Source organism: Chiroxiphia lanceolata, chromosome 11 (genome assembly GCF_009829145.1).
Source record: "Chiroxiphia lanceolata isolate bChiLan1 chromosome 11, bChiLan1.pri, whole genome shotgun sequence".
NCBI classification, from domain to species: domain Eukaryota; kingdom Metazoa; phylum Chordata; class Aves; order Passeriformes; family Pipridae; genus Chiroxiphia; species Chiroxiphia lanceolata.
The window spans coordinates 12408637-12429156 of record NC_045647.1 but is presented as its reverse complement, the minus strand read 5'-3'; the positions used below and the strand labels follow the sequence as shown (position 1 = coordinate 12429156).

The window sequence follows — 20520 nt, the reverse complement described above, 5'->3', positions numbered from 1 at the left end:
TGGGACTCTCATTCCCCTGAGACTCCCATTCCCTAGGACCCCTATCCCCTGGGACCCCCATTCCCCGGGATCTCCATTCCCTGCCCGCCCCCCCGCGCCCTCCCGCCACCAGGGGGCGCGACTCGCCCCCCGCCCGTACCGCCACCGCCCGCGCCGCCCCGCCCCAGCCGCAGGCCCCGCCCTCCCGCGCAGGCGCAGTGCAGTCGGTCTGTCGGTCGGCGCAGGGACAAGATGGCGGCGCGCTCGGTGTGCCGGGCGGGCAGCGCGGCCGGGCGGGCACTGCTGTGGGGGCCGCACCCCTCCGTGAGTCACCGCGCCCGCCGCGGGCAGTGCCGGCGGGGGAGTCCGGACAGGGCGCGGGCGGTTCCGCGGTGCAGTGGTGCTGCCGCCAGGCCCAGCCTGTGCGCCTGCCGGGAAGGTCACGGGGACGCGGCGGGCGGCGCGGGGCGGGCGGCGGTGGCCGTGAGACCCCCGGGGCTGGAGCGGGGCTGGGCGGGCGGGGGGCGGCGGCGGCTGTCACTGTCTCCCGGTGCGGGGCTTGCCAGGGGCCCGCCGTCCGCTCCACGCCCCAGTGCCGGGCTGTGACTTGTCCGTCGGGTTTTCCCTGGAGTTTTCAACCTGCTCCAAACCTCTGGCTCCGCGGCGGGTTCCGGGCCCCGCCGAGGGGAGCTGCTAGCTAGTGGTCGTGACAGCCTTTGTCTTTTCAGGCAGCTTTATTGACTTTGACAAGGAAGCGAGGTGCTGCCACCTATGCCCAGACACTCCAAAATATCCCCGAGACCCAGGTCACCACCCTGGAGAACGGGCTCCGTGTGGCCTCAGAGGAGTCCAGGCAGCCAACCTGCACGGTAAGTTTAAGATAGGTTGAGGGCTTCCTTGAAGCCTGTATCTGGTCTCCAAAAAGTGACAAACCTTGTCTGAACCAAAGCTTTTGACAGTGATTCCGTTGTTTCTTTCTATGAACTGGTGGGATTAATGTAACAGCAGAAGGCCCAGCCTGGTGTTGTCTTAAGTCTGTAGTCAAGCTTTCATGCTCTACAAGTTTTCTCAGCCTTACATTTTTTGTGTGAGCAGTAAGTGATCAGTAGGAGTTCTCTCTCTGGCAAAACCAGCTTTGGTGAAGCTGACAGATAAAAAGCCAAAACACGTGCAGGAAACTGTTGCTTGTGTTTGCTTCTTTTGATGCTACTGATGTAACGTATGGGTAGCAGACTTCTTGTCCCTGCTGCTGTGTTTGTGGCACGAGGATGCTGATTGTTTTCTTCTCTGATGTCACTCCCTGTTTTTGCTGCCAGGTGGGCGTGTGGATCGAGGCCGGGAGCCGCTATGAAAACGTGAAGAACAACGGGGCTGGTTTTTTTGTGGAACACCTGGCCTTTAAGGTAAGGAGGTGTGCTGGGCCTGCACAGAGCTGTGCTGAATGCTCTGTCCATATGTTGTTGACTCTTATTTACTATTTAGTTGTCTTTCCTCTTAAAGTAAAAAAATGCTGTAATTGATAATTCAGAGTGTCTGACATCGTGGTTCCAATCCTTGGCTGTCCCAGCCACTGTGTAACACACCTGGAGCACTGTGGTATGAAGCATATTTCCTCAGGTTAGCAGAGAGAGCTCAAAGCAGCGTTTCTTACAGCCATTTATTTTTCTTTGATTTTCTTAGCAGTTGAGGGAAGCTTAGGGGTTACAGCTGTTGCTTTTTAAATAACCTGAGTCTCTGCTGAACAGGGCAGAGGACATCTAAGCCTGGGACTTGCTGACTCGAGTCCAGCCTGTGCTTTCATGGGCAGTTGCAGTATCTGGCTTGCTCCTTAGGAGATAAGATCTGTATTAGAAGAAGTTTTCTGCTTCTTCTGAGTTTCACTGCTTGGATAGTTAGACGCCTGCTTATTTTTGGTTTAGGCTTGTTCTTGGTTTACTTCCACAGATGTGCTCTTCAACCACTTGTCTCTCAGTATAAGTCTTCTCTTTCCCTGCTGAATTTATGTTGGTCTTTGAAAATGCACCTCAGCCATCCTTTATCTAGGGAAAATAAGCCAAGTTTTAAATCTCTTGCCTTCTGTGCTTGCTCTTGGCTATTATGAATCATATGACAGTTTTTATTGCTTTCGGTCTTTGTTGTTATTTTCCTTGCTTTAATTCTTCAAGGAATTTCCTGGTGGGGGGAAAGTTGTTCATTTCGTGATTTAGTTTATCTGTTTCCTTCTAGGGCACAAAGAAGCGTCCTGGCTCTGCCTTTGAGAAGGAAGTGGAGAGTCTGGGTGCTCACCTGAATGGGTACACATCCCGTGAGCATACTGCCTTCTACATAAAAGCCTTGTCCAAGGACATGCCCAAAGGTAGGATGGCCAGGGAGCAAAGTCTGATTGGGAACTTAAGCAAGTGCATGTGCTTGTGTTTCTCTCCCCCAAGCATCCTTTCTACCAACCAAGGACTGAAGTAACTGAACAGTAAATTGGAGGTTCTGGTTGGTAGTTGAAGAGAGCAGTGCAGTGACATGGTGTTTCAGTGGGGGTATTCAGGAGTCTCTGGTTGTTTTATGTAGCTGGGAAACTGAAGTCAGCAACAGCTGCTGTGTGAGGAGTGCTCATTGCAGCTCTTGTGAGTGCAGCTTGTGCTCTGCTGCTGCGTGCAGACTCCTCTGGGTTGGTTTTGGCCAGAGGCAGTGATTTGAGTCAGAGCTGTGGGCCTTGCTGTAGATATGGGCTATGCTGTAGGTATCACAAACCCTCTGTAGGGATTCAGTGTGTTTCTGGAGCAGTGCCCTGCTTCTGACATGCTTCACCTTCTGCTGATGTTGCCTGCTTTCCACTGGCAGTGATGAGCTGACTTGAAGACTTCTTGCTAAACTGGTGTTGTTTGTGCTGTGGGAACAGGCAGCACTCAGCTCTTTTATGTTGCATCCCCTTCCCATTGTGGTTTGTTGCTCACTCCTCCTGTGTGTCTCTTCTCCTTTCAGCAGCACTGGGTGGCAGTCAGGCAGTGGGATGCTAACATGGGAATTGTGTTGCAGCTGTAGAACTCCTGGCTGACGTTGTGCAGAACTGTGCGCTGGAGGACTCTCAGATCGAGAAGGAACGTGGCGTCATCCTTCAGGAACTGAAAGAAATGGACAGCAACCTGATGGATGTCACCTTTGATTACCTTCATGCCACTGCTTTCCAGGGCACTCCACTGGCCCACACTGTTGAGGGGACCACAGAGAACATCAAGTGAGCAACAGGCTGGATGCAGGGCACAGCCCAGGGGTTCAGTCTATGGGGTACTTGACTGCTGCTGCTTGGTCGTGGTGACTGCCTGAGGAAACCAGTGTGTGCATGGAGGTGATCTGTGCCAATGGGGCTCTCCTTGTGCCCTGACTGTGTTTTCCTCGTTGGAGCTGGTGAAAGCATAATGCTGCACACATTCCTTAGAAGCCCCAGTGCAAGACCTGAGGTTAGGAGGGACAGGTTGAACCTTCTCCCATGCTTGTCAATTTGACACTGTTAGAGAAATTAAGAGGTAGGGTGGTCATTGAAGCAGTGGCCTTGCATTAGGTCAGTGACCGGGCTCAGTACTCTGCAATCTGCATTGAATTTTATCCTTAACTCTTCATTTTCGCTGCTGGTTCCCATTCTTTGTGTTCTAGATTTGGAGCATGGGGAAAACACAGTGCACAGTCTTGTTTCTAAAAAGTATTGTTTCTAAAAGGTATTGTTACCCCACAACAAAGAGAATCACTGCTATCTCTGCACTGCAAGCTTGCTTCTCCTAAGCCTCTCATTCCTCCAAGTCAGAGATGCTGACGTACCAGGTCTCTGTGTTCTCTCTAGGCGGCTGACTCGAGCAGATCTGGCTTCATATGTTGATACTCACTTCAAGGCACCCCGTATGGTCCTGGCAGCTGCTGGAGGTAAGTTCTAGATCTTTGTGATTCTGGGAAGCCTCGGTAATTTCAAATACCCAAACCCCTGTCACGCATCTCTAATGTAAAATCAGATCATTTTGTTAAATTGCTCTAGGACTGTAAGTCTCTCTCTTTGCCATTGCCAGGTATTTCGCACAAAGAGCTGGTAGATGCAGCTAAGCAGCACTTCAGTGGAGTGCCTGTCGCATACAAAGAGGATGCAGTGCCTATCCTCCCGCACTGTCGCTTCACAGGGAGTGAGGTAAAGTTGTTTTGGTCCCCATCAAAACAAGCAGGTGTTGCCCAACTGTTGAATGAATGTGAAAGCAATTACAGCTGCTTCTGAGAGGAAAAAAATCTGTGTATCTTGGAGAAGCTGATGATGCAGCATCTTGGTAGTGCTCCCATGTTCTGTTCTTGGGGCTTATTGCCACGTGTTGGGTTTTAGATGGGACCCACATCCATTAGGAATGAGAGGCCATTGATCACATCATCTGCTGGAAAAACTCACATCAGAGCAGTTTGTGCTCAGTAGTGCCTGAGACTCTTTCATGTCACTGGAATCACATCAAGTACCCTACTTGGTCAGCCTGGCATTGCAGCAGGTTGTGGGCAAGTCACAGTGCTCATGCCATTCTCCTCCACTCCTTGATGATTTCCTAGATCCGTGCCAGAGATGATGGTCTGCCCCTTGCCCATATTGCTCTTGCTGTGGAGGGGCCAGGATGGGCTGATCCAGACAACGTTGTCCTCAACGTGGCCAATGCCATCATCGGGCGCTACGACCGCACTTTTGGAGGTGGGAAGGTAAGAGGCTTGTGAGTGTGACAGGGAGAGCCTGGAGCCTTTTAATATGAAGTACTGTGGGGATTCTAGGTGTGAATGTGCCTTAGGGAAGGCTCTTGTGGTTAGCTTCCAACTGTGAAGGGGTTAGGAGCCTGGAAAATAGGATAGAAGAGTAATCAAGGGTAATCCGGGCCAGATCTTGAGGGGTGATGCTGGGAGACGAACTGAACCTTCTCTGCTAAGTTTGGAAGAGGTTTAGCTGGTGAATTCTCAGCAGCTTATTTCCACTCCCACAACTAACCACTTGGTGGGGGTGGTAGTGGAAGCACAGCTAAATAGTCTACAATCTCATGATGCAAGCTTGCCTTACAACTGCAGAGCAAGTGGAACTTGTTCAAAACCCCAGTATTGCATCCATTATTGTCTGGAATCTGTCTGGACTGTATAACTGTGCTAACCTCTGCTGCTGGGAGACCGTGTGCTTCCCATTTTCTCCCACTCCTACGGTGGTATGCATACCAGCTCCTCATCTGCAGCTGGGAAAGGAAATGGTTTTGCTGGATGGACTCCTAGGCCTTTGTCTGTGGCTTTTCCAGCAGTGAGTCTCATCTGTTTACCACATGAAGGGTCTAAATTAAGATCCCCTTCAGCAAAGTGTTCCGCTCTGTCTTGTCTGTGGTCTTTGTGAAAACAGCTCAGTGGGAAAGAATTTGAGCTGTGAGGAAGCTGAGAGCGAAATGGCTGACAGTATCTCCTTATTTACAGAATCAGTCTAGCAGGCTGGCTACGCTTGCTGTGGAGCATAATCTCTGCCACAGTTTCCAGACATTCAACACCTCTTACTCTGACACTGGCCTCTTCGGTTTCCATTTTGTTTCCGATCCTCTGACCATAGATGATATGATGTTTTGTGCTCAGGGGGAGTGGTAAGTACAACTTTGGCAGAAGTTGCATTTAAGATTTGACCCTCTCGTGGGAGACTGAGCTGCTGGGGGAGCATATTAAGTCTGCAGAGAGCTGTGTCTCTTTATGAACTTCTTGGTAACTTGCATTCTGTTTAAGTGATCCTGTAAGTGGTTTCTGTAAATCTCGTAGGATGTGGTTTTTGAGGAGCTGTTTTAATCCCTTAGGGCTCTTCACATCTTTTGTTCACACTTTCAAGTATTAGCACCGAGGCTTTGGGGTTTTTTTATATACAGTGGAGATCATTCCTCAGAGACAAGGCTTTCCTGGGTGCCCAAGAGACATATCTCCATTGTCTTGTTAAGCCTAAGCAAAGCAGGCGGAGTTCTTGCCACTCAGGCTGTTGTGTTGTGGCTGATTAATGTCCTGCTGCTGGAGTCATGCCAGTTTTTGGGAACCTTCTGGCTGTCCATCTTATTGTGTCCACGAACCAGTAATGGTTTGAGGCTACATCTGAGATTCAGAGCCGAACCGTGCTGTGTATGGAGCAGGTGGAGTGAGCTCTTGCCCCAGAGACGTTGCCGTTGGCAGGGGAGGAAAGGATTTAGCAGCTGGAGTCCAAACAGACTCTGTGGAGCTGTCTTGTTCTTTCAGCATCAGTTTCCATAGCAGCTTGCCATGCGTGGGAATGGCTGACACGCCTTCCTTCTCCTGTGATAGGGCAATGCATTCCACATGCTGCTGGGCCTGCTGGGCAAGCCAGAGCCAGCACCAGGGCTGCTCAGACCTTTGTGAGTGTAACTCAGCGTGTATCCTGCTGGCTGAATCCCCTGCCTGTGAGCTTCAGCTCTTACCTCCTGCTGTTCAGTGCTCCCCAGTTCTTAGCTGCTCTGTGGAGATCAAGGATGAATCTCAGCCTGCAAGACAAGTGGCGTTGATAATAGCTTATTTTTGCAGAGGCTTGGGAAAGGGAGGAATTCCCTTTCTGTCTGAGCAGACAAGCAACTTTAAGAGCTTTCGTGGTCTTTCCATCTCCTCTCCAGGATGCGTCTGTGCACCAGTACCACAGAGTCAGAGGTGACAAGAGCCAAGAACTATCTCCGAAATGCCATGGTGGCTCAGCTGGATGGTATGTTCCGGTTTATGGATGGACCACTGTGCAGCTTTCAGAGGGTTATTGCTTGTGTCTCTCCTGGGCAGCAGGAGCTGTGCTAGATGTTGCAGTTCTGCTGGCAGGCACTGGGCAGAACTTCCTCTCCCTGCTCCTCATTCTTCTGCTATGTTGTCAGAGCAGCTGACCCCAGCCTGCTGTGCTCCAGCGAGTGACATACTGCCTGGTGACCTAAAAATTGAGACCCTCAGACTGGTCTGCCTTGGTTGTAAGACTTTGGAGACCACTGAAGCAATCTCTATATTGCTTAGCTCCTGCTGGAGCTGCATAGAGTGGAAATTAGGACTGTGCTTTGTTAGCAACTGGTTTAATGGTTAGAGTTTCTTCTCTGTGCTTTGGCTGGTGATCAGGCTGTGCTATTGTGGAAGGCTTTCTGCTTCACTGACCATGTGATATTTTCAACATCTAGGTACTACACGAGTGTGTGAGAATATTGCAAGCCATCTGTTGAACTATGGGCGCCGTATCCCTCTGGAGGAGTGGGATGCCAGGATTTCTGTAAGTATCCATTTGTGTTGGCTGGGGTACCTGAGCATGATTAGTGTCAGCATTTTCTGGCCTTAGTTTGCTGGAGTAACATGTGACTTATTTATCCCTTAAACTGCCTGGAGTCCAGGTGGTTATCCCACTGACACTGATATAGATGTCCGAATCTCTGGCGTAGACTCATTGTATCCTCTGTCTGTGTGAACATCCCGGAAAGAGGGCATACATGTGTTTCAAGTAGCACAACTTGAAATCCTTTCAATATTTCCCCTAGAGGTGTCCAACACCTAGTTTGTGTAGTTCTGCAGCCAATGTTTCCCTTCGAAGGCTTCAGATTTTGGACTGCCTTGTCTTCTGTACCTTCAGAAGAATGTGTTGTGTAAGACATTGGCCATCCTCACAGGCAGAGCTGGGCAGTTGGTCCCTAAGAGTCTGAGTGTGTCTTTTTAATGATCTTGATATGTAATGGCAACTGTAACTTGCAACTTTGAGAAGTGAGATGTGCTGGAAGAGTCATTAATTGGTTCTTTGATATTTGTTAGGCTGTTGATGCAAGAATGGTGAGAGATGTCTGCAGTAAATACATTTATGACAAATGCCCGGCAATTGCAGCAGTGGGTAAGTAGTGTGAGGCAATTAGTACTCGCTTAGAAAACAGGACGGGGCCAAGAGCTGAGTGGAAGTGAGTTGCAGGCAGTTCTCGTGTGTCTGCCCTGACTTCCTTAACCACTCTGGTTCTTTACTGGTATCCTCCTACCTGTGCACATGAGGTGTGCCAAGGCACGTTTTCCAGGAGATCAGACCTGCAGGTGATGGAGGCGCAGTGGCAGGGAGCTGCTGGCTGTCCTCCCACCTCTCCTTGCTGTGGAGCCGTGACTAAGACTGGGAGTCCTGTAGCTGGGTGCGGGCCCAGCACGTCTGCCAGGTGTCCTTACCCTGGGGTCAGGGTGGTTTATGTAAGGGAAGTGAAGGGACCTGATTCTCCTGTGCTGCTCTGGCATGTCTGTCTGGCCAAGGACAAATTCCTCTCGGAAAACCTGCCTAAGCAGCTCAGCTCCGCTCTGCTGCCTCCTTCCTGTGTGTTGTGAATTCCCCTCCTCCAGGCAGCTGTTTCCTCTGGCCTTCAAAGTGGAGCAGCTTGGAAAGGGAGAGTTTATGAACAGGAAGTTGGAATGACTTGGTGGCTCCCTGTATTGCATACCTGTATGTGGAGCTGTACTGAACATTGTTGAGCACTGTGAGAAAATAGCTTATTCTGTCAGGAGATAGTATCTCCTGGTTTTCCTGATGCAGGTTGGAGCTGTGGTTGCCTGGTTTTGTGCAAAACTGCTCTGGATTGTGAGCACGGTCTGCTCTGCCACCATCTGCTTTAAGACCACGAGAAACTGCACAGGGATTTTAATTATGTCTCCAGTGACTAACTCTTTTTCTGTTCACTCAGGTCCCATTGAACAGCTCTTGGATTACAACCGTCTCCGCAGTGCCATGTACTGGATCCGTCTCTAGGATGTGTGCCTGCAGGTTGGAAGGAGTGAAGCTGTGGACTGTGACAGGTTCCTTCTGCCACTGAATGCCTTGTGCACCACGGGCAGGCTGAGTCCATTCAAAGCAGCTGTCTTCCCGGTGTTAAATGTATAAAAATAAAAACATCCCATGTGGAGTTGGTTCTGCAGGGATTCAAGTGTTTCTTGCTGGGTTGCATATATAGACATTATTAGTCTTGCCAAACTGGGGAGATATTGGACTTCATTTGTCAGGGTTTATGCTAGAATCTTGTCTGTGTGTCTATCATTAGCCCTGCCTTCTCTGTCCTGAGCTGGCAGTGTCATTTAGAGATTTTGTCTCTAGGCTGGTTGAATGAAATCTTTCCATTGGGATGAGGCTGCCAGGGTACCTCAAGCTATGCCCAGTGTGCCCTTCTGTGCAAGGAGCAGCCTGATCAAACAGGAGCTGTAGCTGTGCTGTTTATGCTGACCTAAGAGTAGAGGGCACTGTCTGGGGGAACCTCTGCACTTTCCTGCTCACCAGGGAGATCAAAATGCATCTGTGGAAGGTGGGTCCTTGTCCTGTCCCTGGGCTGTGGTGTTAGTATTGACCCTCTTGTTGAAATGAGCACCAGTGTGGTGGGACAGCTTGTGCAACCCCATCTGTCCCACCACCTGCTGAGGGTGGTCAGCTGGGCCTTGCTGGTGCTGCTCTAGCAGAGTCAGGATGGTGTGAGGAGCTGGAGCTGTTGCTAGACAAACATCTCTCCAGAGGAGCTGTGTTATAATAACCCATATGTTTCTATAGGGAGAGGTGTCAATTAATCTTCCTGGTTATCTGTAAACCAGCTTAATAATGCACAGAGATTGTTGTGAGGTGTGTTGGTGTTGGTCTGCACATTCTTCTTGCACATGAGCCTCTGTCCATCCAGTCAGGCTCAGCTACACAATAGCTGAGAAACTGTGGCCTATACCTGGAAGATAATCTGAATAGTTGGAAGAGCTACGCTGCCCTTTCTGCTTTTTTGGCGTTAATCTGGTTGTTATCCCTGGTCTTGCCTCTGGGAAGCTGGAACGTGGAACAGAAAGGATGAAACTGAGCAAGGGGGGGTGGAGAAAAGTTTCCCACCAGGTGGCACTAGCCTGACACAGCTACCCTTGGAAGCTGCGAGGTACTCCTGTTTGATTTTTGTCTTGGGATGAATGTCTCTGGGATTCTCATCTAGTTTCCAGGTTCTGCCCTGACAAGTGAGATTTAAAAATAGTGTAAAAGTTTCTCAGAGTTAGTCATTACACTTGAGACTAATCCAGTGTACTAAATCATTTGTGCTGAATCTGGATTCTTGATCAGAGAGTCAGTGTGTCTGAACTCATTGCGTATACAAGGCAAGTTTGAAACTGTTAAATGTTCTTGATGCAATTTGGGTTTAACTATCATCACAAGCTCTGGCTCGTTACAAGTGCACTGAGGGCTGAAAAACTAAACAAGCTCACTTATGCCTCAAGCCTTGTGGAACCAATAAATGGTTCTGTCTTAGTTTGGTGACTATAATCCTCTTTTGTCTTCCATTGCTGTATATTTTCGCCTCCCGGGTGAGCTTCCAGGGGGTTTTGCAGTCGGTGAGAAATACAAGGGAAGGGAGATGTGTATCCTTGCTTTAGCATTTCCTACAAGTTTTCTTCTTTGGAGGTATCTTTTTATTGAGTAATTAATTCCTCAGGCTCTCCTGCACCAGTTTATACTAGGAACAGATTCAAACCCCTCTGCAACTGCTGCTTTCCAAGTTGCTCTGTTTCTCTGCAAAAGCAGCTGGCTGTGCTGAGCAGTGTGCTCCCAGCACTGCAGCAAAGATAACTCCTGACTAAAGGGCTGCAGCTCTTCAAGGGTGCCCGACTTATGCAGCCTAAGGTGGATTTTGTAGATGCTTTTTCCATGTAGAACTCTGAGTATCTGGGGTGATCTGGACTAGGAGCCATGCCCAGGCAACTGGCATTGGATGCAGAGGGCTGTTGGGTGCCTGCTAGGAGTTGAGGTTGAGATGCTGGCATCTTCTGGCTGCAGTTGTGATGGCACTCTGCCTTGTAGTGAGTGCCTGTTGTATTTGCGTGCTGTGGCACTCCGTGCTTCCAGAAACACAGGCATCTCCCCGGCTCCAAGGATTGGGAGGTTTGCCATATAACTTTTCCTTGGTAAACAACAAGCATTCAGACTGGGGATCTAAAAGATGGGGGGGGGGGGAAACCCACTCAGGAGTCAAGAGCGTTATTGCTTGGCAAAGACACCCAGGCTCGAAGCCTTGTCTGGGACTTGGAAAGTGTAGCCTGGAGTGGGTGCAGAGTCGTTGAGCATTTGGCAGCTGAATCCCTTGGTGCTGGAGGAACTGAAGCTCTAATCTCATTGGCAGGTCCTTTGTTGTTTGAGCTATCCACTGTAGCAACCTCAGTCCAAGGGAATCAAAACTGGGAAGTGTCTGGCATGATGGAAGTCTCCTACCTCAGTGCTTTTCCTGAACCTTGAAAAAGTGAGATCTTTTGCTGGACTTCTCCCCTCCCCTTCCTGCAGTTTCCGCTGCCCAGTGAAGGACAGTGGCAGTGCCAGAGGAGGGAGTTGGAACCATCCCTAGAACCATCCCAAGTTCACTGTAACTGGAGATGGCCTGGGTGACCTAATAAATCTGTTTCCTGGCTCCATGGACAATGCGGGATTGTTCAGCGGGGCTCTTTGACCAGTTTAGTTTTCAATGGCTTAAGTGTTTTATTTTGCTACTTCACTTGGAAGGTTACTTGGGATCCCATTAGACTGTGCTGATAAATTTAGCCTGGTGTATGAATTGGCCTTTGCTCTCTCCCCTTCTGCACGGTCTCATCCTCTTCTGGTGAATTCCCTCTTTGAACCTCACACCTTCCACCTACCTCTAGGCGGTTTCCTTTCCTCCATGACACCTTGACATTCTGTCTGTTGGCTGTCAAAAAGGAGGATTTGGAAAGGAGTATACTGTGCTCATTGTGGCATCCTGTGCAAGGCTCTGTGCAATTACCTGCACAGTGGCTTGTGTCCACCATGCAGAGCTATTCCAGGTATGTAAACTCCAGCAGTGAAAATGGGGAGCACTCACTAGAGCCGTGTGCTGAGCGCTCCGTGTTTCCCTGTTCTCTGCAGGAAAAGCTGCCAGTACCCCCAGTGCAGGGCTGGGCAGATGCACAGGGTGGATCTGCTTGTGGAGCAGGCAGCCCCTTTGATATGTGAGATGCTTGTTTGGGATCCGGATGCTTGCCAAGAGAGGGGCCACAGCAGCCAATTGTCAGAGTTGCCTCACCTGAACTAATTACCCACCCTGGAAAGTACAGTTGATACTAATCATAGGTGCTGAGCCAAGCCTGTCCTGGGGAAGCAGGGAGCTGCAGGGAGGCTTTCACAGAAATGAGAGGCTTGGAGCTGTGCCACTCTTTGGTGCCAGAGAGCTTCTGGGAGGAGAGCCCACAGCCCTCTGGGCCTGCTTCTCTACCTGCTCTCCTGCCAAGGCTGGTGAAGCAGTGGGAGCCATAGGTGAGTGGGGTTTAGGAGACAGGGCAGCAGTGCAGCTCTGTGCTGCATTGTGTTGCTGGAGCCTGGTTCTGCACAGACCTCTGATGCATCAGCATGGCTGTGACCAGGGGCCTTCTCCTCCAGCCAGCCCCTGAGAGGAGGTGTGGTTTGCTCAGGAGAAGGATGGGTTCTCCTTGTGATGAAGTGTCTCAGCAGGGGTGCAGGATTGCCAGGCTGAGGGTGGTACCTGGTGCTTGGCAGACTCACAGGCTTGCCCTGCCCAGGGATCCCGCACTTCACCTTACCCTTCTGTGCACCGCTGGGGCTTTGTACACCAGAAGAGAAGAACAGTGAGCAGTGATATCCAGACACATATACAGAGATCCTGTTTCCTATTTGGAAAAGGAAATGCCTCGTGTAAAGCTTTAGCGTGTTCATTGCGTGGAAAAGCAGTGGACAAAAGGCCCATCCAGGCCTGACTGCCAGCTACAGCCAACCCGGGCTGCTCTGAGGCACGAGGCATGGTGGCAGGACTTGTCTTTGTCTCGGCTCTGTCTTCAATGGTGTATCAGAAAGGGGTGACTCAGAGCCCTGAACATCCTCATTAAAAGCTGCTTTACCCCACGTGCCATCCAAAGAGGATCAGTGGTTCTCACTTTTCCATGCAAGTCTCTGCTTTCCAGTCCTTTCCTCTTGTATGTTTTCCTTCCTCAAAGCTCTGAGGTTTTTAGTGAGGCTGCCAGGCAGAGGTTTGGCTTTGCTGTCCATTCAGCCCATCAGCGGGGATGCCCAGAAAAGCTGCTTCAGGCATGGGGCCTGGAGAAGGATCTGCCCAGGTTCCTTACCTGCCCAGGAATGGAAAATGGAGCTGCTGGCCCAGCACTGGGCTGCTGGAGTGGCAGCATGGGGAGGTTCCAGCCCTGGTCTGTGAGAGCAGGAGGGACTTTTTCTGTACAAGGAGGTATCAACAGTGTTGGATCACCTCTCAGGTGCCCTGAAGACACTGCTCTTGCTCAGTGTCCCACCATCCATCACTGAGCCTCTGCTGTGCTCTGGGGTTATTTAAGGTTCCATATCCTGCTCTGATGCAAGAACTGCACAGCACAGGCAGCATGGGGACAGTGAAGGAGGCTGGATTGAATGCCACATGGCCTGATTTGAGCAAGGCTTAAGATACTGAAAGAGGAGCCTGAGTATCTGAGTGCCGTTCTTGATTCTACCAAGAGCCTGCAGTGGGATGCATTCAGCTTTTCTGGGTACTGTGTTGTCCTGCTGTGAAGGTGGGTGCTGACACCAGGTGCAATGCACAGGGGAAAGCTGCTCCCTGTGCACTGCCCTCAGCACACGGCGACTCAGGTGTGCAAAGCGTTTTGTAAAACAGCTCCAGTACTGTGCACTCACTGCATTCTGCTTTGCATGTGACTTTTATCCAGAGTAGGCACTTGGATAACGCTGTAAAGGGAGCGTGCTGCTTATCTTTGATTTGTTACATTCAGGGGAGGATGAGTTTACTCTTCTGGGGGGTATTTTTTTCTTCCTTATTTGAATGTTTAATCCAGGGAATTAAAGTTATGTTGCTTCAAGATTTAGCAGTTGATGTATTTCAGCTTCAGAAAAATGCATTCTGAGTTTCTCAGGGTGCAGTGCACAGTTTGGCACCGTACAGATTGCTGTATAAACAAACCCGTGGCCCCTCCATTCTGACTACGTTGCTCTTGAGCAGCACTTGCAGTGATTGAGAAACAGACCTGGTGCTACCCATGAGCAGTAGCTTTAGGAGCTGGAGAAGCAGGCACTGTGTCTATGGCAAGTTTCTGCCTCTGCTCCCCTGGCAGCAGGATGCCCTGGTGTGCCAAGGGGCTGTCAGGGAGAGGCAGCCTGTGAGTGTGCTTGAGCCCTGGGCATCCAGGATCCACGTGGCAGTTCTGCTTTTCCATCCCTTCCCCCACTGGCTGCTGCAAGGCTGGAGGTCCCTGCTGCCCCTGGCAGTTGTCCGCTGTGGTTCTCAGTCTTCCTCTGCTTTGTTTACAGCTGTTCCAGATGTGCAGTGCTTGGCAGGAGCCCCTATGACATGGGAACACAAGTATCTCCTGTTCCTGCCTCACACGCACAGCGGTGACTCACAGGTGACCTTGCCCCAGCTTTGCTGAGGGGGATGGAGGATGAGGTCCTCGTGGTTCAAGGTGACTCCAGAAGGTGGTGAGGGGCCAGAGACAGGATGCTGCACTCTTCCCTCCTTCATGGAAGCACGGGGGAGGTGCAGAGGTGCTGGTGACACTTTTTCTGCAAGGAACTGGAGCTCCAAGAGCCCCCCATTGCCATTCCCCTGGGAATGCACTCTGTGGGTGCAGTACCCCCACCTTCTTTGGCCCCCCACTTGGGATGCTCAGCATTCCCCCTGGAGCTCTGCAGCATCCTGCCCCATGTCCACCCCACAGGGTCCTTGTGTGGGGTGTACGTGTCTCCCCGCCCTATGCCATCCCAGTGACGCACCCTCCTGCTCAGTGGAGGTATGAAGTCATCCTGGGGGGGCCTGGGGAGGGAGGAGTTCCCATGGTGACAGACAGCGATTCACCCGACAGGGCAGGGCGGGTGCTTCGTCCTTTTTATTCCTTTCTTCTGGAGTCGGGCACCCAGCCAAAGAGCTGAAGGAGCAATGGCCCAGCCTCGCGGGGGAGAGACATGAGGACAAGTCTGGTCTTGTGAACCGCACAAATTCCTCTGGAGCACAGTCCCCCCTGCAGCCTGGCTGCTGCCCCACATGGAGGGGCGATCCTGACCCCTCCTGCAGCCTTGGTCCCCTGGATGCGGGGTCCCTGCAGCTTCCTCACTACCCCAGCAGACTGATGACCAGACCCTTCCCATGTGTAAAACACTCAGGGCAGCATCCTGCAGCGGATCCAGCACTGTTAGCCAGCATACCCCTTCTACAGGCAGGTACAGGTAAAAGAACTTGTGTCATCTCTGTGCCTTGACCAGCACCCAAGGCTTTCTAAAGCCCCTTCCCCAGAGACTGCAACATGGTCCCAGCTCTCCACAGGTATGTACCCCATCCTGTGCCCCTGCCTGGGACAGGCAGGGCCCCTGCCACTCCTGGGTGTGAGCTGCGCCGTCCCCTCCCTGGTGAAGCACGTGCCCATAGGTGCCTGCTGGGCTGCAGAGCCCCCCCAAACACGTCTCCCCCCCAGCCCTCGGAGCTGCAGGCGATGCTTCCCATGGCTCTGCTGGGCGCCCCTTGCGCAAGGAGCAGCCAAGCCCCAGGAAGAGTGAGCTGGGGGCTTTTTTCATGAGTCCTGCCAGAACTTTATAAGAAGCTGCAGGTAGCTTTTAGGGGGGTGTTGGTGCAGGTTGTGAAATACTTGAATAGAGGCTGAGAGGAAGAACTGAGCAACCACTGCGTCCTCCCAGATGCCAGACTTGCATCCCAAATGCAGAAGTGGGGAACTAAGAGCAGGATCAGCTGAAAGTGGAGCAAGTGAGGGACAGCCTTTCCCTGGCACAAGGGAACTGGTTTTGGAGAGCTGAGGTGAGCAAACTCCCTCTTGGGCAGCTCCAGAGCGGGTCTCTCTTGCTGTCACTTGTGAGCACAGGCCAGTGTGCTGCTCTGCCACGGGCGGTGGTGCCAATGCTTGTGGGCTGGCAGCAGGAGGGACTGAGCACAAGGCGTTAGTGACTTGTTATTTCTATCTCTTGGGAAGGAAATGGCAGTCCACAGTGAGCCCCTGAGGGCTGGCTCCTCGAACTCACAGCTACTCTTTTTGGCAACGCTCTTCCCCTGGGAATACAGCTGCCCCGAGCCCCTGCAGCCAGGGAGGCATCTGGTGTTGCCGTTGGAGGGAGGAACAAATACTCCCAGCCCCATCAACCTGTGTGAACCCCCCACAAGGAGCAGCTTCTTGCAGCACAGCTGGCAGCATCTTGGGAACGGCTCCAGCTTCCCAGGCCCGCGTGCTGCCTGTCTGCCCTTCCTCCTCCCTGCCTGGCGAGCTGTTTCAGTGAGCCCCTGCCACTGTGCTGCTCCCCTGGCACCCCCTGCCACACTGCTGCCCACTCCTGCAGGGTCTTCAGGGTCTGTGAGGGCTCCTGTGGGGGCTCCCACAGCCAGGTTAGGCTACAGCTGGCTGGATGCCGCGCTGGGAGCTGGGCAACTGCTGTTTCCCAGAAGAGCTCAATGTCAGGCAGCAGAGCAGCTCCCATGCACAGGGAAGGTGGTGATGCCTTGCCCAGCACGGGATGGGGAGGAGGGATGGGGCAGCCATGGCTTCGTGGTGCTTGTCCCCTCTGATGTGGTGTGGGGGCGGTGCCAGGTTTGGGATCTGGCAGGCAGCTTGTCCCCACATGTGGCAGGGGCTGCTGTGCTGCTGCAAGTGCCCTGGCTCTGCAGGGCTGGGCTCTGTCCTGAACTGCTGTGGACACCCCTGCTTGGCTGCTCCCAGGTCAGTCAGGTTTGAAGCAGAGAGCTGTAGTACCACCCTGCCCGTGGTGCTGGTCTGCATTCCTGTGAGGTACCTGGGAGCAGTGCTGTGGCTCCTGTGTGCCCCTCCAGTTCCCTGAAGCCGTGTGCCCCTGGGAGCCAGATTTGGAGCAGTGTGGCAAGCACCCTGCAAGGCCAAGTGACAGGCCCCCAGCACCCAGCAGGGGCTGAGCTGTCCTATCTGCCACACACCTTTCCAGAGGGATGCTGGTGAGGGCTAGAGGCAGCCAGAGATATGGCACCTTAGTGTTTGCAGGTAAGATGATCCCCTCACTTTCCCCAGCGCTGCAGGGAAGCACCAGTGACCTGGCCTTGCCCCGGGCTGCTCTCCCTGGAACGGGGCAGCAGGAATGCCACCTTTCACCTTTGCATCTCATCACCTGGCCTGAGGTGCTGCGCTGCCGATGATGCCGGTCCCTGGGGACCCCTGCAGGGTTGGGCAGGCAGGCTGGGCAGCTCTGGTGGGTGCAGGCGGGCACGGGCTGGCTCAGCCACCCTGCGTGTTGAGTCACGCTCTGCACACCGTCCGCCCAGCCTACACATGCCCTGAGTGTGCACAGCGTGGGCTGGCAGCGCTCCCTCGGCTTCCCTTCATCTCCTCCTTCCTGCAGACACCCAAGGGGAAACCACTCCCTCTGCTCTGCCAGTCCCTGCTCTTGCACTGCTTTGGGTCCCTGGGTCTCCCTTCGTGCACCCCAAGCCTGGCTGTGCCCCAGGTGCTGCCAGACACTGCCTGCTGCTGCCTGCAAACCCTGCAGCCAGGGCTGGGCTGGGAGCACCTCGAACCTCATAACCCCAAGGCAGGGAATTCATCTGCCCGTACAAAGAAGCAGGAGTTTCCCTTCCATAGCTGTGTGTGCTGGGCTGTCTGGGGCATCTCTAGGGCATGAGCACCCCATGGGACCCTCAGCATGAGGAAAAGCAGCATTGGCTTCACACAAATGTGTCGAAGGAGCTTTGCTGCAGCTGGTCCCTGCATTTCCACTGTCTCCTGCATCCTCATCCTCAAGGGCAAGCAAGGCTGATTTTACTGAGCCTGGACCCTGCTGCAAAGTTGGTGCTGTAGGGCCAGGACTGAAGGGGAGCAGCTCTTGCCTCAGTAAGTGGAGAAGCTGGATTCCTGTAGATGAACCAGGCTGTGTGAGTGGTCACCTGCAGCTCCTGTCTGCAGCCTGCTTAACCCTTCTCTCTGGTCCCTGACACCCACCCCCAGCCACTGTGCAGCCTCTCTGGGCATCCCCAGCATCACCCAAAGCCCAGCCGCAGGACGCAGCTCAAGGCAAGTCGTTAACTGGCAACTCTAGAACTCCATGCCATGCTGCTGGCTCCTCGTCCTGCTTCCATCATCCCCATCATCACCTTCCCCTTCTGGCATGCTGGCCACATGCCATTGCAAAGCACCGCTGGCCCTTTGCAGAGCCCTGGCGGTGCCTGGCTCTCCTCTCTCTCACTGTCCCTGAGAGCCAGCCTGCTGTCTTCTGGCCAGGGCTGCCTTCTCCTGCCTGACTTAGCCAAGGGGGCCACATCCTCATGGTGTTACCGTTCTCCCTGAGCCCGTTCTGTGTGGCCAGCAGGGTCTGGCCGCATTCCAGTGCAGCTTCGTGCGATGCCGGTGTGCAGCCGTGCTGGCAGCAGCCTCCAGACACAACAGTTTATGGGCAAGAAAAACTTCCCATCCTTGCACAGCAGTTGTGGGACAGCTGGGACACGCACCCACCCCACGTGGAGTCCTGATCTGGGGGCACAGTGGGCTCATCCTAACCAAGCCCTACTGCAGTGGGACCACTTGCCTCCATCGACCCCACAACTGGGAGCATCCCCCTTGCTTTGGGCATCCCCAGAGCCACTGGGCAGAGAGGGCAGCTCGTGGGTCATGGCTTCACCCTGATGTCATACTTTGATTCCTTTTCCTGCAGGGATGTGGCTTTGGGCAGCAGCAGGATAGGGGGTGCTGCAAGCTGTCCCCTGCAACATGGAGGAGCTGGGGGTCTGCTGTCTGTTCCCTTTGTATGAATTGCAGCCTGGAGGGGCTGGCACGGCTGTCTCCCACCCCAGATCCTTTGGAACAGGTCAGTAGGAGGTAAGGGGTGACCAGTTCCCCACTCTGACCTATTTTGTGGCCCCTGGGCTTGCTGGGGTGTCCCACGGGGTGGCACAGGGGTTCCCCAAGGCTGCACTGTGTGACACTGTCCCTCCGGGCTGTCCCCGAGCTGACTGGTGATGACGGTAAGGGGTCATGGGCCCCTTTCCCAGGATGCTGGTGCTGGGTGGCTGGGTGCCACAGCATAGAGCTGGCAGTGAGTGGTGCAAGGAGACATTCCTGGAGCGTGTCCCAACTGGCCCCTGTGGCAGGCGAGGTTCCCCCTCGGGGCTCTGGCCAGCTTCTCTTCTCCTCACCCGCCTCGGCACCAACTCCCCGCTGCTCCCCCCTGTCTGAAAGCTTCCCAATTTAAAAGTGCCTGGAGAGGGGGTTTCTCCCTCCCAGCACCCACAGAGCTGCTCCATGCATTCCCACTGGCTGGGGAATGCCTGTGTCATGCTGGAGTGAGGAGCACTGCAGGTTCACTGTAGGATTAGAAAACTGAAATCCTGTAAGAGTTGTGCTGAATCCCAGCCTGTGTTTGATCAGCACCAGAGGCAGTGGCTGTGGGATGTGGAGAGGGTGGGCAGAGGATGGGGCACAGACCCCACAGCACCACAAGCACAGTTGGCTCTGCATCCCAGCACCCGTCTCACTGTGCAGCATCTCACCATAATGTATGTATGACTCATCCCACCCGAGAGAGCTAAAACCTCACCTGGGGCTGAAGAAAACAGATTCACTTCTTGCTTCCCACTAAAGCAGCGGTGAGGCCTCACGCCTGGCAAGTGTGGGCAGGGAGAAGCTCAGCCCTGGTGCTTCCCTTGTGTGCACTCTCAAACTGGGGGGGCTCCTATGCCTGGGGGTGGCGTGACCTCCTGCTTGCCTGAGCAGTGCCCTGCAAGGACCAGGGTCAGTGGGACCCGGGGATATGTTTTTTGCCTTCTCATGATCTGATCGGCTGATGAGTGGCATTTGGGGACCAGGATGGCATGCACAGGCAGGAAGCTGGGGTCAGGGTCAGCCCTACAAACTTTTATTAGTGTCAGGGAAGAGGAGTCAGTGTGCTTTGGGGCTGAGCCAGCTGGGAGATGGGGAACCCCAAGTCTGGGCTACAGGAGTGACTGGTGGCCTGGCTGCCAGCCTGCCAGGCTTCAGGAAGGGCTGACAGCCTCTCGGGCTGTTCCCGGAGGGACAGGCTGCAGCGGCGCGGTGCGCCGCGTGAGTCACTCGCACCTGGTGCTCTCGCTCTGCAGAGGCAGCACCGTCCCGCGCCGCGGGCCGCGGATTCCTTGCCTGGCCCTGGTATGCAGGGGGAAGCTGGGAAACACCGCAGAGGGGGAGGCACTCTGGTTTTGGGGACCCAGCACACCTGCGTACCCCCATCCAGTGCCAACGTAAGCGGAATGCCGCTGGCAAGATGGTCAAGATGCTGTCCATGGGGGATTGGGGTTTGGGGACCACCCCAAATTGGTGCCTTCCACAGTCGTGGGGCCCGAGGTGGCAGGCAGAGCCCCTGGCATGGCTGCGAAGTGTCACTGTCCCGGTGCCGCTGCCTGCGGTGCCCGCTGGGCGATGCTCGCCCCAGCGCTGCCCCCGTTTGCCGGGGTGACCCCCGGCCGCCCGTGCCCTGTCGCCGGCACCGCGCCTTGGGGCTGCTCCACCAGCTCCGGGCCCGGGGCCAGACACAGCGCCCTTGGCAGGCCCCTCCGCTCCCTGTTTAACGAA

General features: G+C 53.7%; 1 protein-coding gene across 1 annotated transcript; it reads left to right on the top strand.

The window, feature by feature from the left end:
* Positions 1-202: 202 nt before the first annotated feature.
* Positions 203-8915, top strand: LOC116792332 (cytochrome b-c1 complex subunit 1, mitochondrial). Its single transcript, XM_032699205.1, has 13 exons — positions 203-303; positions 708-848; positions 1296-1382; positions 2206-2335; positions 3010-3208; positions 3809-3888; positions 4029-4144; positions 4546-4689; positions 5434-5594; positions 6615-6700; positions 7152-7240; positions 7771-7846; positions 8670-8915. The coding sequence occupies exons 1-13, from the start codon at positions 232-234 to the stop codon at positions 8732-8734; spliced, it is 1446 nt and encodes a 481-aa protein (XP_032555096.1). The 5' UTR covers positions 203-231; the 3' UTR covers positions 8735-8915.
* The last annotated feature ends 11605 nt before the right edge of the window (positions 8916-20520 follow it).